This window comes from Halichondria panicea, chromosome 9 (assembly GCF_963675165.1).
Source record: "Halichondria panicea chromosome 9, odHalPani1.1, whole genome shotgun sequence".
In the NCBI taxonomy this organism is placed as follows: Eukaryota; Metazoa; Porifera; class Demospongiae; order Suberitida; family Halichondriidae; genus Halichondria; species Halichondria panicea.
The window spans coordinates 5,306,443-5,322,413 of record NC_087385.1 but is presented as its reverse complement, the minus strand read 5'-3'; the positions used below and the strand labels follow the sequence as shown (position 1 = coordinate 5,322,413).

At 44.8% G+C, this 15,971-nt stretch overlaps 3 protein-coding genes across 4 annotated transcripts; 1 reads left to right on the top strand and 2 right to left on the bottom strand.

Annotated features, from left to right (window-relative positions):
* The first annotated feature begins 35 nt into the window (after window positions 1-35).
* Window positions 36-1,048, top strand: LOC135341525 (uncharacterized). Its single transcript, XM_064538107.1, has 3 exons — window positions 36-526; window positions 589-751; window positions 812-1,048. The coding sequence occupies exons 1-3, from the start codon at window positions 91-93 to the stop codon at window positions 888-890; spliced, it is 678 nt and encodes a 225-aa protein (XP_064394177.1). The 5' UTR covers window positions 36-90; the 3' UTR covers window positions 891-1,048.
* LOC135341513 (tRNA wybutosine-synthesizing protein 5-like) lies at window positions 854-2,253 on the bottom strand. Its single transcript, XM_064538093.1, has 2 exons — window positions 1,455-2,253; window positions 854-1,344 (listed from the first exon to the last, which is right to left on the bottom strand). The coding sequence occupies exons 1-2, from the start codon at window positions 2,207-2,209 to the stop codon at window positions 945-947; spliced, it is 1,155 nt and encodes a 384-aa protein (XP_064394163.1). The 5' UTR covers window positions 2,210-2,253; the 3' UTR covers window positions 854-944.
* An 85-nt stretch (window positions 2,254-2,338) lies between these two features.
* LOC135341473 (intermembrane lipid transfer protein VPS13B-like) lies at window positions 2,339-15,967 on the bottom strand. Of its 2 annotated transcripts, none has more exons than XM_064538041.1 (24): window positions 14,481-15,967; window positions 13,872-14,214; window positions 12,842-13,729; window positions 12,274-12,533; window positions 11,742-12,140; window positions 10,826-11,677; window positions 10,414-10,721; window positions 10,187-10,355; window positions 9,774-10,131; window positions 8,945-9,671; window positions 8,631-8,887; window positions 8,383-8,534; window positions 8,091-8,296; window positions 7,725-8,031; window positions 7,562-7,672; window positions 7,253-7,492; window positions 6,854-7,090; window positions 6,513-6,785; window positions 6,364-6,450; window positions 6,110-6,312; window positions 5,714-6,047; window positions 5,434-5,577; window positions 3,042-5,299; window positions 2,339-2,942 (listed from the first exon to the last, which is right to left on the bottom strand). In XM_064538041.1, exons 1-24 carry the CDS (start codon window positions 15,891-15,893, stop codon window positions 2,441-2,443), a joined length of 11,028 nt encoding a protein of 3,675 aa, XP_064394111.1. In that variant the 5' UTR covers window positions 15,894-15,967; the 3' UTR covers window positions 2,339-2,440. The 2 variants fall into 2 exon arrangements, with proteins under 2 accessions (XP_064394111.1, XP_064394112.1); XM_064538042.1 differs by having other exon boundaries at window positions 10,187-10,352.
* Between the last annotated feature and the right edge of the window lie 4 nt (window positions 15,968-15,971).

The window sequence follows — 15,971 nt, the reverse complement described above, 5'->3', positions numbered from 1 at the left end:
AAAGTTCAACGTTCATGAAAGTTAATAATCTACAAAAGTTCAGTAAGGTCATTTGGGACTACACAATGGTCAAAGTTCACAAACAAGATCATGTTGTCAAAGATTCCTACTGCAAGGCTCTTCCTTAGCTCAAGGCTTCTCCCTGAGCTACATTTAAGAATGAAAATACACCAGGGCACCTGTGTCCAACTTTCCTTAAATCTAACTGGCACTGTGAGCAGACAAACAGTTAGACACTGCCTTGTGTCCCCTATTAATATCTGCACTAGAAGGTGCTGGAGCAAGCAATCACACTTCTCAGGACATTTAATCACAGCTCCAGCTGGGAGGAGGAATTCCTTAAGAACTGTAACAACGGTCAACGGAGGAGATGAGGACCATCGTTGCTACGATGTGGACACTGATGAACTGGTCACCATGGTACAGAGGAACAATGAAAATACTAGTCACATGCTCCTGGTTGATGTCCGAGAGCCCGAGGAACTTCTACAGACAGGAGAGATTCCTGGATCAATCAATATACCATGTATGTTTACTTTTATAGCCACCTACACACGTCTCTATTATCGTTTTGCTTCTTCCATGCAGTGGGCGAAGTGGAAGAAGCATTTTCAATGTCTCCCGATGACTTTGAGATCAGTTATGGAGTTGATAAACCGCCTACTGATAATCCCAACATTATCTTTACATGCTTGTCTGGAGTACGAAGTCTGGTTGCCCTGGAATTTGTCCACCAGCTAGGATACTGCAGGTTGGCACTTATAATTGAAATGTGTTGGTGTATTTGTGTGACAACATTTATCTCTTCCAGTGCTCGTCACTACAAGAAAGGGTGGCTAGGATGGGAGCAGCATTTAGAGCAAGTGAGAAACTTTGATGGGAACACATAGAAAATAAGTGCAAATGTATTTTAGTCATTTTTATAAATTTTGTACTGTTATTATTCAGAAACATTTCTTCCTTATTTCTTGCCTATTCTTGTCTGACCAATATTCTGTAATGGCCGCTGGTCCGTATCTCCAAGTGTTGATCATAAGTGACGGACTAATGTTAGCCACAGTGTGTGTCCACCCCCTGGGGAGATACAGTACCTCTCCAGGACTCATTGTGAATGTTATTGGGGTGGTCTTGGCATATAGAGGGTACTTGCTCGAGTCTATATTGTCCAAATCGAATGTGTTCAATACAGTGCTCCACTCCAAAGAGCCCTTTGTCTGCTTGTAGTAGAGGTACTTGTAGTCTTGTGGGGAGAATATGGTCCATCTTTTTTCACCAATGATTTGGTAAACAAAGTTGTCTTTGCTATCGATGTGGCCCTGGGTGAATGTTCCCGGTGCACCAATCCTGTGTATATATACATATAAAAATGGCAATAACTTTGGGGGGACTACTCGTAAGAGTTCTAAGTTGTAGCAATTTTGCATGTTATTTTATAGGACACTATATGTACTCACCAGCCAGTTGGCTCCAGGAAGCATTTCTTTTTGGCTCCAGGATAGAATGCTGGGTATGTAAATTCCTGTTCCAGAGCTTCCACTGGTATCACTCTCTGTTTGGTGATGTACATACCCTCTTCGGACTTCTCCGGTTGTTTCTTGCCCGTTACAATATCAATAAAGTCAGCAAGCTTCACTGAAACTCTGTTCACGTAGTGTTTGCCAAGCTTTGAGATCTTTGTTGAATACTCCCCTTGCCTTGTGTTGTGGTACACAACGTTCCCCCATTTTGAACGGACATACTCCCACGTCCAATCTGCCAACTTTTCTCCCTCTAGCATGTCTGTCAATATGACTGGCAGCCCCATGGGCGCAATGTAGTTACGGAATGCCCCAGGGTCTGGTGTCCTGATCCTGGATATGTTTGTTATCTTGGGGAGCAATGAGCTCAATACAACAACTTGCTCAAAAGCTGCTCTGGGGTTGGATGCATTGCCTTTGGAGAAAGCTTTTTGTATCTCATTCCGAATGGTTTGGCTGCCTATAAGGTCCAGCTTAGCAGAGTCTTCAAACTTGAAGTGCTCTTGTCTCTTGAACCGACTGAGCTCTTTCTGAGCAGACACACCCCTTCTTGTCAACTCAACATGAGATACTGATAGTAGCTGGTCGTCTCTCACCAAAGAGTAGCCTCCAGTGAAGAGCAAATACAGTGGTGTTAGAGTTAGCACAACCAGCCAAACGCACAACACTGCCAAAAACGAGTTCCTAGCCATCTTACAGTTTTTTTAACAATCCAGCCCCACCCCTCTTAGGCCTATAATTTTTACTTTTGGGTTTACTTTTAATTTACAATTAGAATCAAGTTTGTTGTGGCAACCCACAACAATTAGCTCTAGTGATAATTTTGTGTTTCAGAGCCAAAGGATTAGTATTTTAAATTCGGGAAAATAGAACATTTCCAGCATTCAGTAATAAATAATAACATGAGCTAATACGCGATGGTGTCACAAAAGAAAGAAACTAGAGCCTTGGTCTAGTTGTTCCTGCCTAACATGATGATAAATAGACAAAAACTGTTCTGAATTGTGTTCAGTAGTAACGTACAAAATGTCACTCTCATTGTTATTGCTCTCATTGTTAATGTTCTCTGCGTGTTGTTGTTTAGAGACTGAGCTATCAACAAAATCTTGTTCCATTGGAAACGGCACAGCTTGTGGGAGGTTTAAGTAGTGTTCAACAGGATGGAAACGGTCTGCAGAATCTGTTTGCATTTGGTGTGTACAGTGCTTGAAATGTAGCTCGACATATCCCTCTTGGCTTGAATGAACGTCTGTGACAACATCAGTGTCTGCGATTGGAATGTTCTGCTGAATGGTATCAGATTGGATATCGAGGAAGTGCAGCTTATTGGGGGTCATGATGAGGGTGTATCCCTGAGTCAATGTTGAATTTTTTAGCACACGGGTAATGGGTATGGTACAAAGGACGTAACTCTCATCAAGTCTCCTGCATGAGAAAAGACAAAAAAAATTATCCAGACAGAGGTATAAAAACAGTATACATATAATACTCCCAAAACAAATTACACTTTTGAACAGTACATACCTCACACATTTGATGAGTGTCGTCGGTAGCTCTTGCTTGCAGATGGGTCCAATCCCCACAACCTTCTCGGCTACCTCCCTGTGACTGAGGCTTTTTGCAAGACCAGTCCCGTGCATAATCCCCTGTCCAGTCTTAGACACCAGCTCCATGGCTCCACCCATCGGCTTTGTAACCACACCTAGAATTCCTTTACCAACTCCGGCAAAAATACTCTTCGTTGCTCCTAGTGTGCTTGAATCATCCTCAATTCGCTGAAAACTCTGCATTGGTTGGTCCACAATACCAGCCACAGCACTAATAAGACTAAGTCCAAAACTCGATACTCCAGACCTCACTCCAGATGAAAATTTCGGAACAGAGGCTTGCCGTCGAATCTGCTTTTGGTATGAAGCATGATCTGGGTCCATCGATAACTGTTCCATGTTCCTTGAAATACTTGAAGCGAGATTGGTGACAGACGATAGTGCACCCGAGGAGCAGTTCTGAAGAAAAGAGGCCGTCCCTTGTCCCAGTCCCAACACAAACATGCCTGGACTGTGAGAGAGCCCTTGGTATGGCAAAATAACCAGATCTCTGAGTCCTCTTCCAATGCTCTGTATCAGGGTCCCAGGGCTGCCGATAATTTCCAGAGAACCTAGCATCCAGGCAGCATTCATGAACGCACTAGACGCATATCGAGCTCCGATGAGTTGTAGAACTTCAGATGAGTTTGAGTAGATGTTGTGCAAATGAAATTCAGAGAAACTGAAAGGAGTGTCGTTACAAGAGAGGAATATTTTCAGTGTGATACTTGCACTCAGGAAAAAGGAGGTCGGCTCAATTATCAAGTTTGCTATGAATAATGGAGAAACGTCTCTATCAGCTTCTTGCAGAACAATGGTGGGTGTAGTTTGTGTGCTTGAATCGGTTTGTTGATCTTTTGAAGATAGGAAAAGAATTCCCGGAGGTATGTAAGTGAAAATCAAATCCTTCATGTGTTGTAGAAGGCTGTCTTCAAGTTGAATCGTTACCGGCTGAGTGGAGACTTGCAATTTGTCTATCAATCTCATCGAACATGGGTTGAAGTTGATTTGCAGCCTAGCTACTGGTGGGAACTCTGTCTGGATCAGTGATCTTCTTCGTACATGCTCACACCGTGAAATCATCGCTACAGCGTACTCGGGCGATGTCTTCTCGTACACATTGTCAATCTGACACGACAGCATAGACAGTTCAATCTGTGTGTTTTTCCTATGAGACATAGTGTAACACATCTTGATATCATCACCGTACATTCGTACAAGTTCTTTGATTGCGGACTGGTCAGTAACTTCATCATCAATACAAACAACTATCTGTTCTAATGTGAGCTTCATATCAATCGAGACTGGCACCTTTTGATCACTAGGGAGATCCATATTGGACAGGGGTGCATTGGTCGTGGGTATAATAGTCATTGTAGTGGTACATCCTCTCTTGTCAGTCGAAATAAACACAATGTCCACGTTAGGAATCGAAACAACTTTCTCTTCAGCCGAATTAAGTGGAAATGGCTTGCTCCATGCGAATGGTTCTTCTCCGAATGATTTTTGTCTCATTTTTAGCATAGCTTTGTCGGCTTTTTCCTTGAGCTCTTTTTCCTGGTCACTTGTACTCTCGGCATCAAACACAAGGGGGTATAGTTTAGCAATTGATGGTGGTTCATACACAACCTCACAGCCTGAGGGTATCGACTGGGGATAAGCATTCACACCTGCAGTACCATACTCTACAACTTCTAAGTCCGTGGCACACATGTTTTGAAAGTAGAACCGTGGTGAAGGATCTTCTGATACAACGAGGTAAGTGATTCCATTGGCCTCATGTCTGGTGAGGAGATGGGGTCGGTAGGAGAGAGTGGTCTCATTGATGGTGGGTAGGGAAAAAGAATGGCGGACAAACTTTGGAGAGAGAAAAATGGATGAGGAGGTAATCAAGGCTTTGTTCTCTGCAGCTGTCAAACACACGACTTGTGTGAGTGCCCCTTGGTCTTTACGTTGTGAATTGATACTGTTCCAAAATACGATCGGTTCAGATTCGCCTTGCTTCACTTGGAAAGAGTGGTGACACGTGTTCTTGTGTAAGTTTGTGAGTAGTTCTTGGTTCACTTTCCCAGCAATCATGATCGGTTTGGTCCACAGTGAGTTCTTAGTTTTGTTGTGTAGTACATAGGCAGGCCTGATAGTGCTCTCAGTGGTCGGGTTTTGAGATTCAGTTGTGAGAAGGAATTGTGCAGCCATCTGTGGAAAAAAGGAAGTTTCACAAGACATTCACATTTTCTTACTGTAATAAGAAAAGAATTTCTACAAGATGAATTACTACAAGATATTGCATGAAAATTGTACATGTACACATTAATTCTTTGCAAAATCACCTTTTCTTTTGAGTCACTGCATACTTCAGTAAGGTGGAGAAGCTTCTGGTCAATCTCCTTAGAGCCTTGCACTTTGGTGAGAGACATCAAGGCAATGGGCTTTGAGCACAGTGGAACTCCATTTAAATCCACACTTAACACAAACTGTATTGTAAAGAAAGAAGAGAACGTAATTTTATTTATCTAGCAACTTGGGAGAGAGAACAATATAATTAGAGAGACAAACTATACAGACAAACTATACACACTTATCAAAAGCACAAATAGTAGCGTCACACACCTCTTTATTAATGAGCACCATCTCTTCCTGTGGAGCCACTTCGTAGTTGTTGCTCGTCGTTTCTTCCTCTCCCCCAGTAACTACACCCATCACCTTCACTGAGCAAGGAGTACAGTTTGTGAGCTGTGCCTTGGGCCTCAGGACTACAGTGATGGTGTTAAGATGATTACGCTCAAACGAAGCTTGAAGTGTGCAGAAGTCACCGCTAGTGCCCAGTGGGGCGGAGAGATATGTAGGGGGTGGGCCGGAGTTATCGGCAGAGTCTATGAATGGGAGATCGTGTAGCAGATGTGTGGAGAGGACCAGTGGAGGGGACGAGGACTCAGGTGATTCACTGTAAGAGAGTAACATATTGAGTACACTGTATAGTAGAGGAAGGGGGAGTGTCTAGCCTACCTTGCTTTGAACGTTAAGTTGTAAACGACGTCAGCACCGTACGTGAGTGATAGGGTAATATTTCTCCCTTTGCCGAGAGCCAATGTTTCAGAGTGTGGCTCAGGAGTGGGGGTGTGTGCAGGCGCAGATTGGCTGCTATTCATTGTCAAAGTGAGGTCAAATGGGGAGAGGTTTCTGACAGCAAACAGAGGTGAAAGAGAAATCTGCAGAAAGAAAACTTCATGTGTAAAATATTCTTATAACTATGTATGTACCTTGCTTCCCCATGGCTTATTGTTCCAATAGTCAATGGGTTTAATATTGTACCAGCAGTAACCAAAAGATCCATCACCATAGGGAAACTAGTGGATGAAGGCATTGTCATGTGACACCTATAGATAATATATAAACACATAATACATACCTCCACTAGCAGTTGTGGTCTATTGCAATTTTGACCACAAGTCATAGGGTACACTTTCGACCAACTCCCCTCATCCATAGTTCTGAACATGACACCATCTACTTCAGCTTCAGTGCCCACAATAGAGGGCAGACTACCGTCTTGATCCAGTGCGAGAACCTTGTGCTGTAAGGCTCCTTGTTTGTACTCGTTGTCTGGATGGCTGGAGCAGAGCTTAACTTGAATGGGGAAGGGGAGAGTTGAGAACAGCTTCCAACTGCCAAACAAGGTCACCTAAACACATGTACACAAGAATGTGTGGGATGCAATTTGTGTCGATCAAATAAACGCAAATGGCTTACCTGTTTTTGCAAGCCTCCCAGCTGGGTGACTCTCACGAACACAGCAGCAGTATGACCCCCCACATCCAGCTCCAGACTATGCACTCCAGGACCACACACAGAGAATGGTTCCGTCCATCGCTGCACCTCATCCATCACCACACACAGCTGTAGTTGTCGAGGACTGATCACATGACTCCTCCAACTGTAGCCAGTACACTCTCCATTGCAAATAACTCTGTCCTCATCAGTTGAAAACTGTGGGGGATGTGGTTACGTAGTATTGATGTACACATAGTACCTCATGGAACACATGTAAAAACTACGCAGTTGTGTAGTTCGAAGAATACATGTGTACATGTGGAAAGCAACAAATAGTTACTGTACAGTGTATAGCCTCAGTATAATTTGATTCCTTACTTGTCTGATGTGGAGGTCTTCCATAGTGTCGTTGCAAATGATGTAATGGTTTAATAGTAGAGACACTGGATCAGTATGGTTACACCCACTTCCTGTCATCCCGGCCAGACCGCTGTTGAGCCAAACATGAGCTGCCAAACTGGAGGTGTGCACTAGACCTTGACTCAGTCTCAGTATGGCGGGGCTGAATGCCAGACTAACGGACAAAGACTTGGCATCTGGAGGAGCGTCTAAACTAGTCTGGATGATGATTGAAAGAACACACACACACGTACATGTAAGGTATGAAAATTCAATTAAAATTCTCACTTCAATATTTTGGCTGTACTTGACTGAACCAGATAGCTTGGTTGGATAGGCAGTGGTGCGCCAGACTAAATCACCGAAGTCCACATACTCCATCGAAAGAACTCCATCAATCTAAAACATTGCGAGGAAAATAATAGAGAATCTACATGTACAAGCAATTAACCTTGAGGCTGATGTCTCCACCCCTCTCCTGGTTGGTTACCATGATGCCATCCTTCACGCTCACCCTCAGCAACTCTTGCGAGCCACAACCAATTGCAACTCTATACTCCTCGAATAAGACAGGCCCCTCGACTGGGTTGTGATGGAGTAGGGTCCCGGTGAACTCTTTGCAGCTGAAAGAGAGGGTGAGAGACGGTATGAATGAGGGAGAGAAGATGGAGTTGACTCGGAGATTGGCAGCCAGGGAGACGGGGGAAAGGACAGCTGTGAGGGGGAGGGGGGAGCCAGCATCGTCCAATATCTCTGCCCTGTAGCAAAAGATCAGCCACTAGAATTAAACTCACAATACGATACTGTACATACGTACTTTGAATGGAAGACTTCATCTTCGTCTCCGCCCACTACACTCTTGACAACCACCCTCCACACCCTGGCAGATGGGCAACTGTCAACAGACGTATTGGTGAGGTCATGGAAGGTCAGCTCAGAGGGAGTGGTCTCAGAGATGTGGAAGGAGGTCAATGTTGAGAAACAATGCTCCTCTGCACGCCAGTATTGCAGACAGCACCTCACCTAAATAGTAAAAGGTATGAAATGGTCATTGACAAATGTAAGGCTAGAGCAAACTGGATAAAACAGATCGGTACTAGAGGGTGTACCTTGATGGGCGTGTTACTGGTGACGCTGAAGGGCAAAGGAAGGACTGTCATGTGTGTGAGTGCTCTAGGCTCTTGGTAACACCACGTCATCATAGGAGAGGAATCCCCCAGGTGGAACACTATCTCTCCGGCAACTGGCATTCGAGGAACCTCTGGACAGGAAAAATGTAATAAGCCGGTTGCTATTGTTTTTGAGCAGCGCCATAACGTTCGCAAGTCCATGTTATAGGCTCAGAAATTTGTCTAACCTGATTCAACATCAATGGTGTACTTGAAGTCTCCACATCTCAAGTCATCACAGAACGACACCACATCTTTGTTAGAGCTCTTAATTTCTTTGCGCCGATGACGAGGCTTTGAGGACGAACTAGTAGAGGCAAACCTCGACACCAATGGCTTGGTCACTTCAGACAGCAGCGACGTGGCTGTTAGAATGGTGCTCACACTGGCTTGACTCACAAACATTTCCAGGAGGCCACAACTGATCTCAAATGATAACTGAGATCTGGAGGAGAAGAAATAGGATGATACTGTTACTATATAAAGGGTACAATGTACTTACAGGTCGTGTGTGTAGAGGTGTTGCTTAAGGGCACACTGCAAATGTACAGGAGCAACAATGAAGCTGGAGACACCAGCACACACAGAGAGTAGCTGCATTCCGTTGACTTGGAGATTGCCGGTCTGTCCTTTTGATGGTATGGTGATTGCAATACCCTCCCAGCTAGCTAACAGGCCTTCCTTCAAGGAGGGGTGTGTGTAGGGGTCACTGGTAGTCGTGTCCTCTTGCATCTGTGGTACAGAGTCTTCCGAGACCACACTTTGCTCCCGACTGATTGAACGAGCTTTTGAAAAAGTCGAAAGTTTGAGTTCGAAAACCATTTGAGAAGTTGAGATACATACTTCAGAATTTAAGACTTTAGAGAGGCTTGAGGTAGTCGTTTTATTTTCTGATGCGTTAGAAATGTTCTCATCACTCTTCTGAGGTGTTTCATTGTCATTTGGTGACTTTTTATTTTTCACTTTATCACTGGCACCATTCAGTAGGGGTACGATGATCTCTTCCAGCTCACAAGCAAACTCAACACTCCTCTCAATAAATCCAGGTGTCAGAGAGAGTTTGACAGGACGTCTAATATCCACAGAGAGATTCCCGCCCTCCCCCAGTGAGCAGCTGACAGAGAGGAGGGTGGGGGGCAGACCACCCACAGACTGGCCTCTAGCGGTGGTAAATAATCTGGACTCCAGTAGTGAACTCACTGAGTCAGCAGATGTGAGATCTGAATAAGCTGTGCATGTGGGTGGAATGTGCATAAAGTACATGCTATATGTGTATACACCACATGCACCACTTAATTTACAAGAACGCACTCAAACATGATGTTACTAACCTATAGGTGTTGGCTGTTCCGAGTATAGGGCGGCCATGTTGAAACAGGATAGCTCAGTCTCAATGCACCCACGGTGGACTTGCAGTGTACAAAATGGGTTGTATGCGATGGCATGCACAAAAGGGGTGACCAGTCTGCATTGAGTTTCAGGCTGATTGGGTGATGTTGCATGCTTGAGCATAGATATGCAGACAGTCTTTCCAGTGAGTAAAACCTTGAGGGGTGGGAACTCAGCGAATAGTGATGACGACTCTTTGTCTTTGCTATTGGCAACAGCTGGCTGATTGGGAGAGGTGGTGTCCTTAGCTTGAGCATGAAAGGGATTATTGGTCTTGAAAATATCAGAAGCACACTTAACCTGAGGCAGAATAGAATGGTATTATAAACACGCATGTAATGTAGTTGATGCTCACCTGATCATATCCCACAAACAGTGTGGCGTCAGTGATGACATTCAGTTCCAGGCTATGCCCAGTGGCCTGGACCACCTCCTTATGCCGAGTGGACGGAGTTAGACAGAGTGGTGGGGTGTACACCACCCTTAAGTCAGCAGTCGAGGTACACAAGAACGACCTTACACTACTACAGCAACAGAAATAAAAAATCATTTATAACATTCTTTTTATGAAGCATAACATACCTATCTTTCTGGACAAGTGCCTCTAGACCCACTCCGATGAGGTCTAGCTGATAGAGGGGCAATGGAGGCAGCTGCTTCTCCTGGGAGAGTCGAGCCAGTTTCCCGAAGGTACTGGGATCAGTCACAAACCTCACGTCAGGACTTGTGAAGTCTAGAGCGGAGGTGATGTGGAGAGAGGATGTGTTGAGGAGGAGGGTGTTGGTGTAACTGCTGTCAGGAATGACCAGGCGAAAGTTCTCCAAATGTACATCTAGTGCTGGCCACAATGAGAGGGGGAGGGAAGAGGAGTCCTTTTTATCACTGGGCTGCTGCAGGGAGTGATAAAATTGAGTAATGGAATGTCCTTGACATACTACTCATGTCCACATACATAATTAGAGCCATATACAAACGATACATTTGTTCTGATTACCTTTTTCCTGGTCTTGGTTGCCATGACTGGACTGCCAATGTCTAGGACATACTGGAGAACAGGTAACCAAGCACATACTTCAAATGGTCGCACATTGCAGGAGAGTTTCACCACTTTGTGAGGCAAGCCCTGGGGCAGTTTGATGGTCACTAGGACAAAGTTAGATTGTGATGAGGAGGGACTCAAGTGTTGTTGGCTGGGCAACAGTATTGTGGGAGAGGTTGCTGCTGTTTCTTGAGAGAGGCTCTCGGGAAGCACAGAGGATAAAGAGGAGAAGATTTTGCCGTTAGAAGAGGTGATTCGAGGTATCCATTGGTTGTCAGGGAGAAACGTAGTTGTGTCATTATTTGTCAGTGAGTCGTTCTTCTGATAAAGGGAGGACTCCATGGCAGCCAACTTAAAGACAATGTCTGTACACTTCTCTTGAATATCGACCTGTAAAGATGTCCCATCAATCTCAATAGATAGCTTGACAAGCGTCCCATTTTTCTCATTTAAAAGACTTTTAAGAGACTCTTTGTCGGACGTCTGCTTGGTACCACTGTGGTCCCAGGCGTATAGATTCAAAACAAGCTTCGGTATTATGACCTGTATCCATAGCGAAGAGAGACCTTGATAGATGAGAAATGACGAGACAGTGCTCACGTCAGAGCCTGTTGGGAGGGTGGTGGAGCGTGTGAGTGTAGACTGGGCGGGTGATGAGAGGTGTGAGGGGGCCTGGCCATCAACGAGACTTCCTGATACAGAATCTTCATCCCTAGCTTCATCAGCTTTCTCTGAGGCGGCAAAAGAGTGAGTGAGGGTATTTGCCAGCTCTGCAACGTCTGCTAATCTTCCACACATCAGCTCCACCTGCAAGTTAGGGTGACAGGTGTTCAGTATCAAGGGGCTTAACAGCGTGCCTAAAATCATATACCTGTTCTTTTGATAATGCCATGGTGACAGTATTACTGTGTACTGTTATGCCAGACCCCTCCTGTTGAGGGGCGAGGGTGGCCTTTACAGCGAGAGGCTCCAACAGGTAATGAGATTGCTCATTCATCACTGTGAATACAGCGAGACTAGCTAGCCCACAGTCCCAGGGGAGAGAGTCTGGTCGTCCATCCCTTTCCACCACTCCGGCAATGGCTCCACCTCTGGCTGACTCCAGGAGCATGCTCGGTAGGGAGATGAGGAGGGCAGAGTTAGGTTTGTTAGGATGGCCTCCGCCCACTTGCTTGGCTAGGGCAGGGAGGAGAGGGAATGAAGATGGGTCACTGGGTGGTGAGGTCGACTCTCGACTCGGGAGAACCATCAGAATAGGACTGGTTTTGACCTGCACAATACAATGAACAAACTCTTAACAGGTCAAAGTAGAACTGTACCAGTAATACAGTACAGGTAACACGTACAGCACATTATACACAATACACGAAGCAGGTAGAGTGAGTATGTATCTCTGAGCTCACCATGACTTCATATTTCTTTAACATAGACCACATTTCTGGTTCCTGTACTTTGACCGCTGATTCCACAGAGCTGATAGATGTGAGTGTGTGAGGTGTGGACGGTGAGGGGTCTATGTCCGTTGTGTGAGACTCAATGGGTGGAGTAGCCGCCTGAACATGGAGTGAATTCAGTGGGAGGAATTTCATATAATCGACGAGAGAAGGTTCCAGAGACATGGCACATCCAGACATCTCGAGCTTAACAACCGGAAAGATCTCATCTGTAATGCAAAACAGAAACAAAATTATACCACTGAGGATACAGAGGATTTCAGGTTGGTTGGCAGAAGTTAAAAGTTGAACTGCAGTCAGCCATGACCACTAATTACATTAGTATGAAGAAACACACAGTGTGTGGTCATGGTTGACTGCACTTCAACTTTTAACTTCTGCCAACCAACCTGAAATCCTCTGTAGGTGATATCTGTATAATTACTACAGAGTATGGGTTAAAGATACAGCATCACTGCTTACCACTTTTACATCGATCGATCACAGAGCAAACTATATACACTGTACATGCACATACCTTTCAACTTGTCATAAGGAGTAGCCATGAAAAACTCCACAAGTTTGTCCTTGCCTCCCTCTTCACTGTCATTTTGTGCCAGCGTTTCCTTAGTATAGCTATCAATGGTGTTCCAATCACAAGTGTTCAGTGGTCCATGAAACACAGGGATCTTCAGTCCCTCCTTCAAGATAGCTACACTAGCCTCAGACAAAACAACGGACATAGAATAATAGTTGTCACAAAATGATCGTGTAAAAACCAAATCTCTCATAACTCCGTGTAGTTGCATGTTCAATGGTAGAGGCTGCTTGGATGGGAACATAATCTCTGCTCTTGACGAGAGGGGCTCCCCCAGAAACCAGGCACTTGAGATGGAGAGGAAGTGATCCAGCTGCTTGAGAGTTCCAACACATGTAGCCTCGTTAAAACACAGATCCCAGGTTGAAGTCGTTAAACTGTTATCTCCTATATTCGTAGAATCATACTCCGACGTAAATTTTGGAAGATCCATACATTTCCCAAAATGGAGAAAACTCTTTGGCTGCTTCAACACCACATCAGCATCACACGAGACTTCCTTGAGCACATCACTGAGAGACTTTACCATGACAACACCAGCGGCTATACAGTCATGCTGTATCTCGGTGTGGACTTTCTGTGGCGTGTCAGGGGAAGCATTTCGACTGTACATGGGCTGGAGAATTGCAATGTTCAGTTTGTCGCAAGTGGTACAGAGTGCTGGCAGAGTTGGTTGCTGTTTGCGATGGTGCTTTGGGCTCTTGTGCTTAGATTGGTCGGGCAGTGAGGTTGGAATAAAATGAGCGTTTGGTGTGAAGATCATGTGACCACCAGCAAACTCAATGTCAAAATTAGTTACTGCGTTAGGATCTCCACGAACCACCTTGCCTGCATTTAAACACATGTGAAAAAGTACCAGTGGGATTTCATTACTATCATGTAAATACGCACAATGTACTACACAAAATTAAGTGACTAAGTGACAATAATACGTATAATTATATCTTTAGCATTTCTATTAACAAATCACCTTTAGAGGAGGATGGTTTGGCCTCCATACATTGAGAGTAAGCAGTCCAGAAATGCTGTAGACGATGCACCACGTCAGGACTCACGGCCATCTTTGACCTCCCCACTGCCACCCTCTCAAAACACTCCTCCATCACTCGAGAAGCGCTCACATCGAAATAGAGGTACGAGATCCATAAGGACTGGAAGGCTTCGCCAACACGAGCCAGCTCTTCTTTGGTGACAGGGGGCAAGTCGATGGTGGCTGAGTTGCTGTGGGTGGGGTCAAACAAGGACCCCCTGAGGAGCTCCTCGGAGAGAGTGCTTGAATCCAGGGGGTGCTCTCCAGATGAAAAAATTGGGATCTGTAGGGGTATAATGTGGTAGAGATGTAATGGTGGTAAAGACAAGCACCAATATAGTGGGGATGGAATTCTGTAATCAACTGAACACAACAACAAAGACGTTGTGGTTGTCAAGTGAATGATAGAAGCCTGTACAGTAGTGTGTACTGTACAGGAAGAAACAGCACACACACACAGACACACATTGATTGTGAAATAGAAACACACACAAACAAATACACGCAAACACATGGATTGTTGTAATAGCACAAAATATGCACACTCACCTTTTCATTGGTCTCTGCAATGCTGGCAGTGCTGGTTCTTCGCCAAGAGGAGGGGAATTTCTTGACACAGGGACACAGTCCAGTGATGCTGGCCTCAACCGACATGATTCCCAGTGTGTAGAGGAACAGTTTGTTCTGTGGGACACTCTCCAGTTTGTTGGTGCATCCAGTAAAGTGGAGATGAAGGACAGGAGAGGTGAACGATCGCATTGAGTAAAAGATTGGCACTTGGACTTTGTGAGTAACATTCATCGTGACAGATACTGTATTGGCAGACATGGCGTAAGTGGAACTAGGCACAATGTGTTTGCTCTTAGTTATTGAGGCTGTCTCTCCTTGGCTTCCATTATTCTCCTCTTCTGATGATACAAATGAGAACATCCAAGAACTCCATCCTTTTGACGAGGGGGACATTGGTTGTTCTGTTTCCCCAGATTTAGATGTAGAGTCCACTGTTTGACTGTCGACCGGGGGCTCTGAAGAGGGTGGTGTGCTGGTAGGGGGTGGTTCCAATTGAAGGGGACTGTCAGGAGTGTCCCCCTTGAGACGTTTTGTGGAGTAGTAGGCAGCAAGCAACCAGTCCAGAATGTGCATAAAAAGACAAAACTGATTCTCATTGACTTGAAACTCGACAGCATCGAATAAAACTTCAACAGACTTCTTGACGAACATGTTACCTCTGTAGTCTAACTTCATTCTGCCAGTAAAAGAGCAACGTTGCACAAATGGTTCGTGAGAGGTTGTCTTGCTTGGAGCATCACCTAAACCCTCAATAGGATGCAGATTAACGGTCATGTCACTTATAACACATTCTTTGTACAACGAGAAATTGTCTTTAAAGTAATCAGTGTAGACGTAGGTTTTCTCCCAATTCTCGTCTGTTGTGTAGCCCTCTAAAGAGCCTATGTTGAATGTTAGCATCAGATCGCTCTCCTCCTCAATCACTTTGATCACCATCCTCTTGATGTGCATCTTACCGTTGTTGATTATTCGAGTGAGGTAGCCCTGTAAGTAGCCAGGTTGGTCGGTTAGACCACCAGAACTGATAGATTTCTTCAAAGGAACAGGGTTGTCAGTATCCGCAGTTTTTGTCGGTGAAGGTTTCTCCTTCTTCGATTTGGAACGCATACTCTTCATTTTGATGACTAGCTCCAGATCTTGGATAGTGATTTCAACAGACGTGGAAGCGATGGCATTCCATGGAAGATGAATTGACATCTCGCGAATCTTTCCGCTTTGGATCTCGACAGGAAATCCATTGAGTTCCTTTTCTAAGACGTCTAATCGAAGCTCCAGATTGCGAAGGACAGCATCTCCTCCCCAGAATGAGACTTGTAGATCAGATGGTTTGATGTTTTTGATGAACTTATCAATGTAGGACATCAATAGAGGGGTAATGTATCCCTCTAACATGGCTGCTATAGATCTAATAGAAGGTAGATCTGTTCCTTTCACTTTGTTTCCTGGTGAGCATCCCTATAAGAAGGGGGC

Coding starts and splice junctions, on each gene's coding strand:
- LOC135341513 (XM_064538093.1), bottom strand. CDS start 2,209: ATGGCTAGGAACTCGTTTTTGGCAGTGTTGTGCGTTTGGCTGGTTGTG. Junction 1,345..1,454: donor TTCCTGGAGCCAACTGGCTG/GTGAGTACATAT, acceptor ATATATACACAG/GATTGGTGCACCGGGAACAT.
- LOC135341525 (XM_064538107.1), top strand. CDS start 91: ATGTTGTCAAAGATTCCTACTGCAAGGCTCTTCCTTAGCTCAAGGCTT. Junction 527..588: donor TGGATCAATCAATATACCAT/GTATGTTTACTT, acceptor TCTTCCATGCAG/TGGGCGAAGTGGAAGAAGCA. Junction 752..811: donor CACCAGCTAGGATACTGCAG/GTTGGCACTTAT, acceptor TATCTCTTCCAG/TGCTCGTCACTACAAGAAAG.
- LOC135341473 (XM_064538041.1), bottom strand. CDS start 15,893: ATGTTAGAGGGATACATTACCCCTCTATTGATGTCCTACATTGATAAG. Junction 10,722..10,825: donor CAACCAAGACCAGGAAAAAG/GTAATCAGAACA, acceptor CACTCCCTGCAG/CAGCCCAGTGATAAAAAGGA. Junction 10,132..10,186: donor TGTTTGTGGGATATGATCAG/GTGAGCATCAAC, acceptor ATTCTGCCTCAG/GTTAAGTGTGCTTCTGATAT.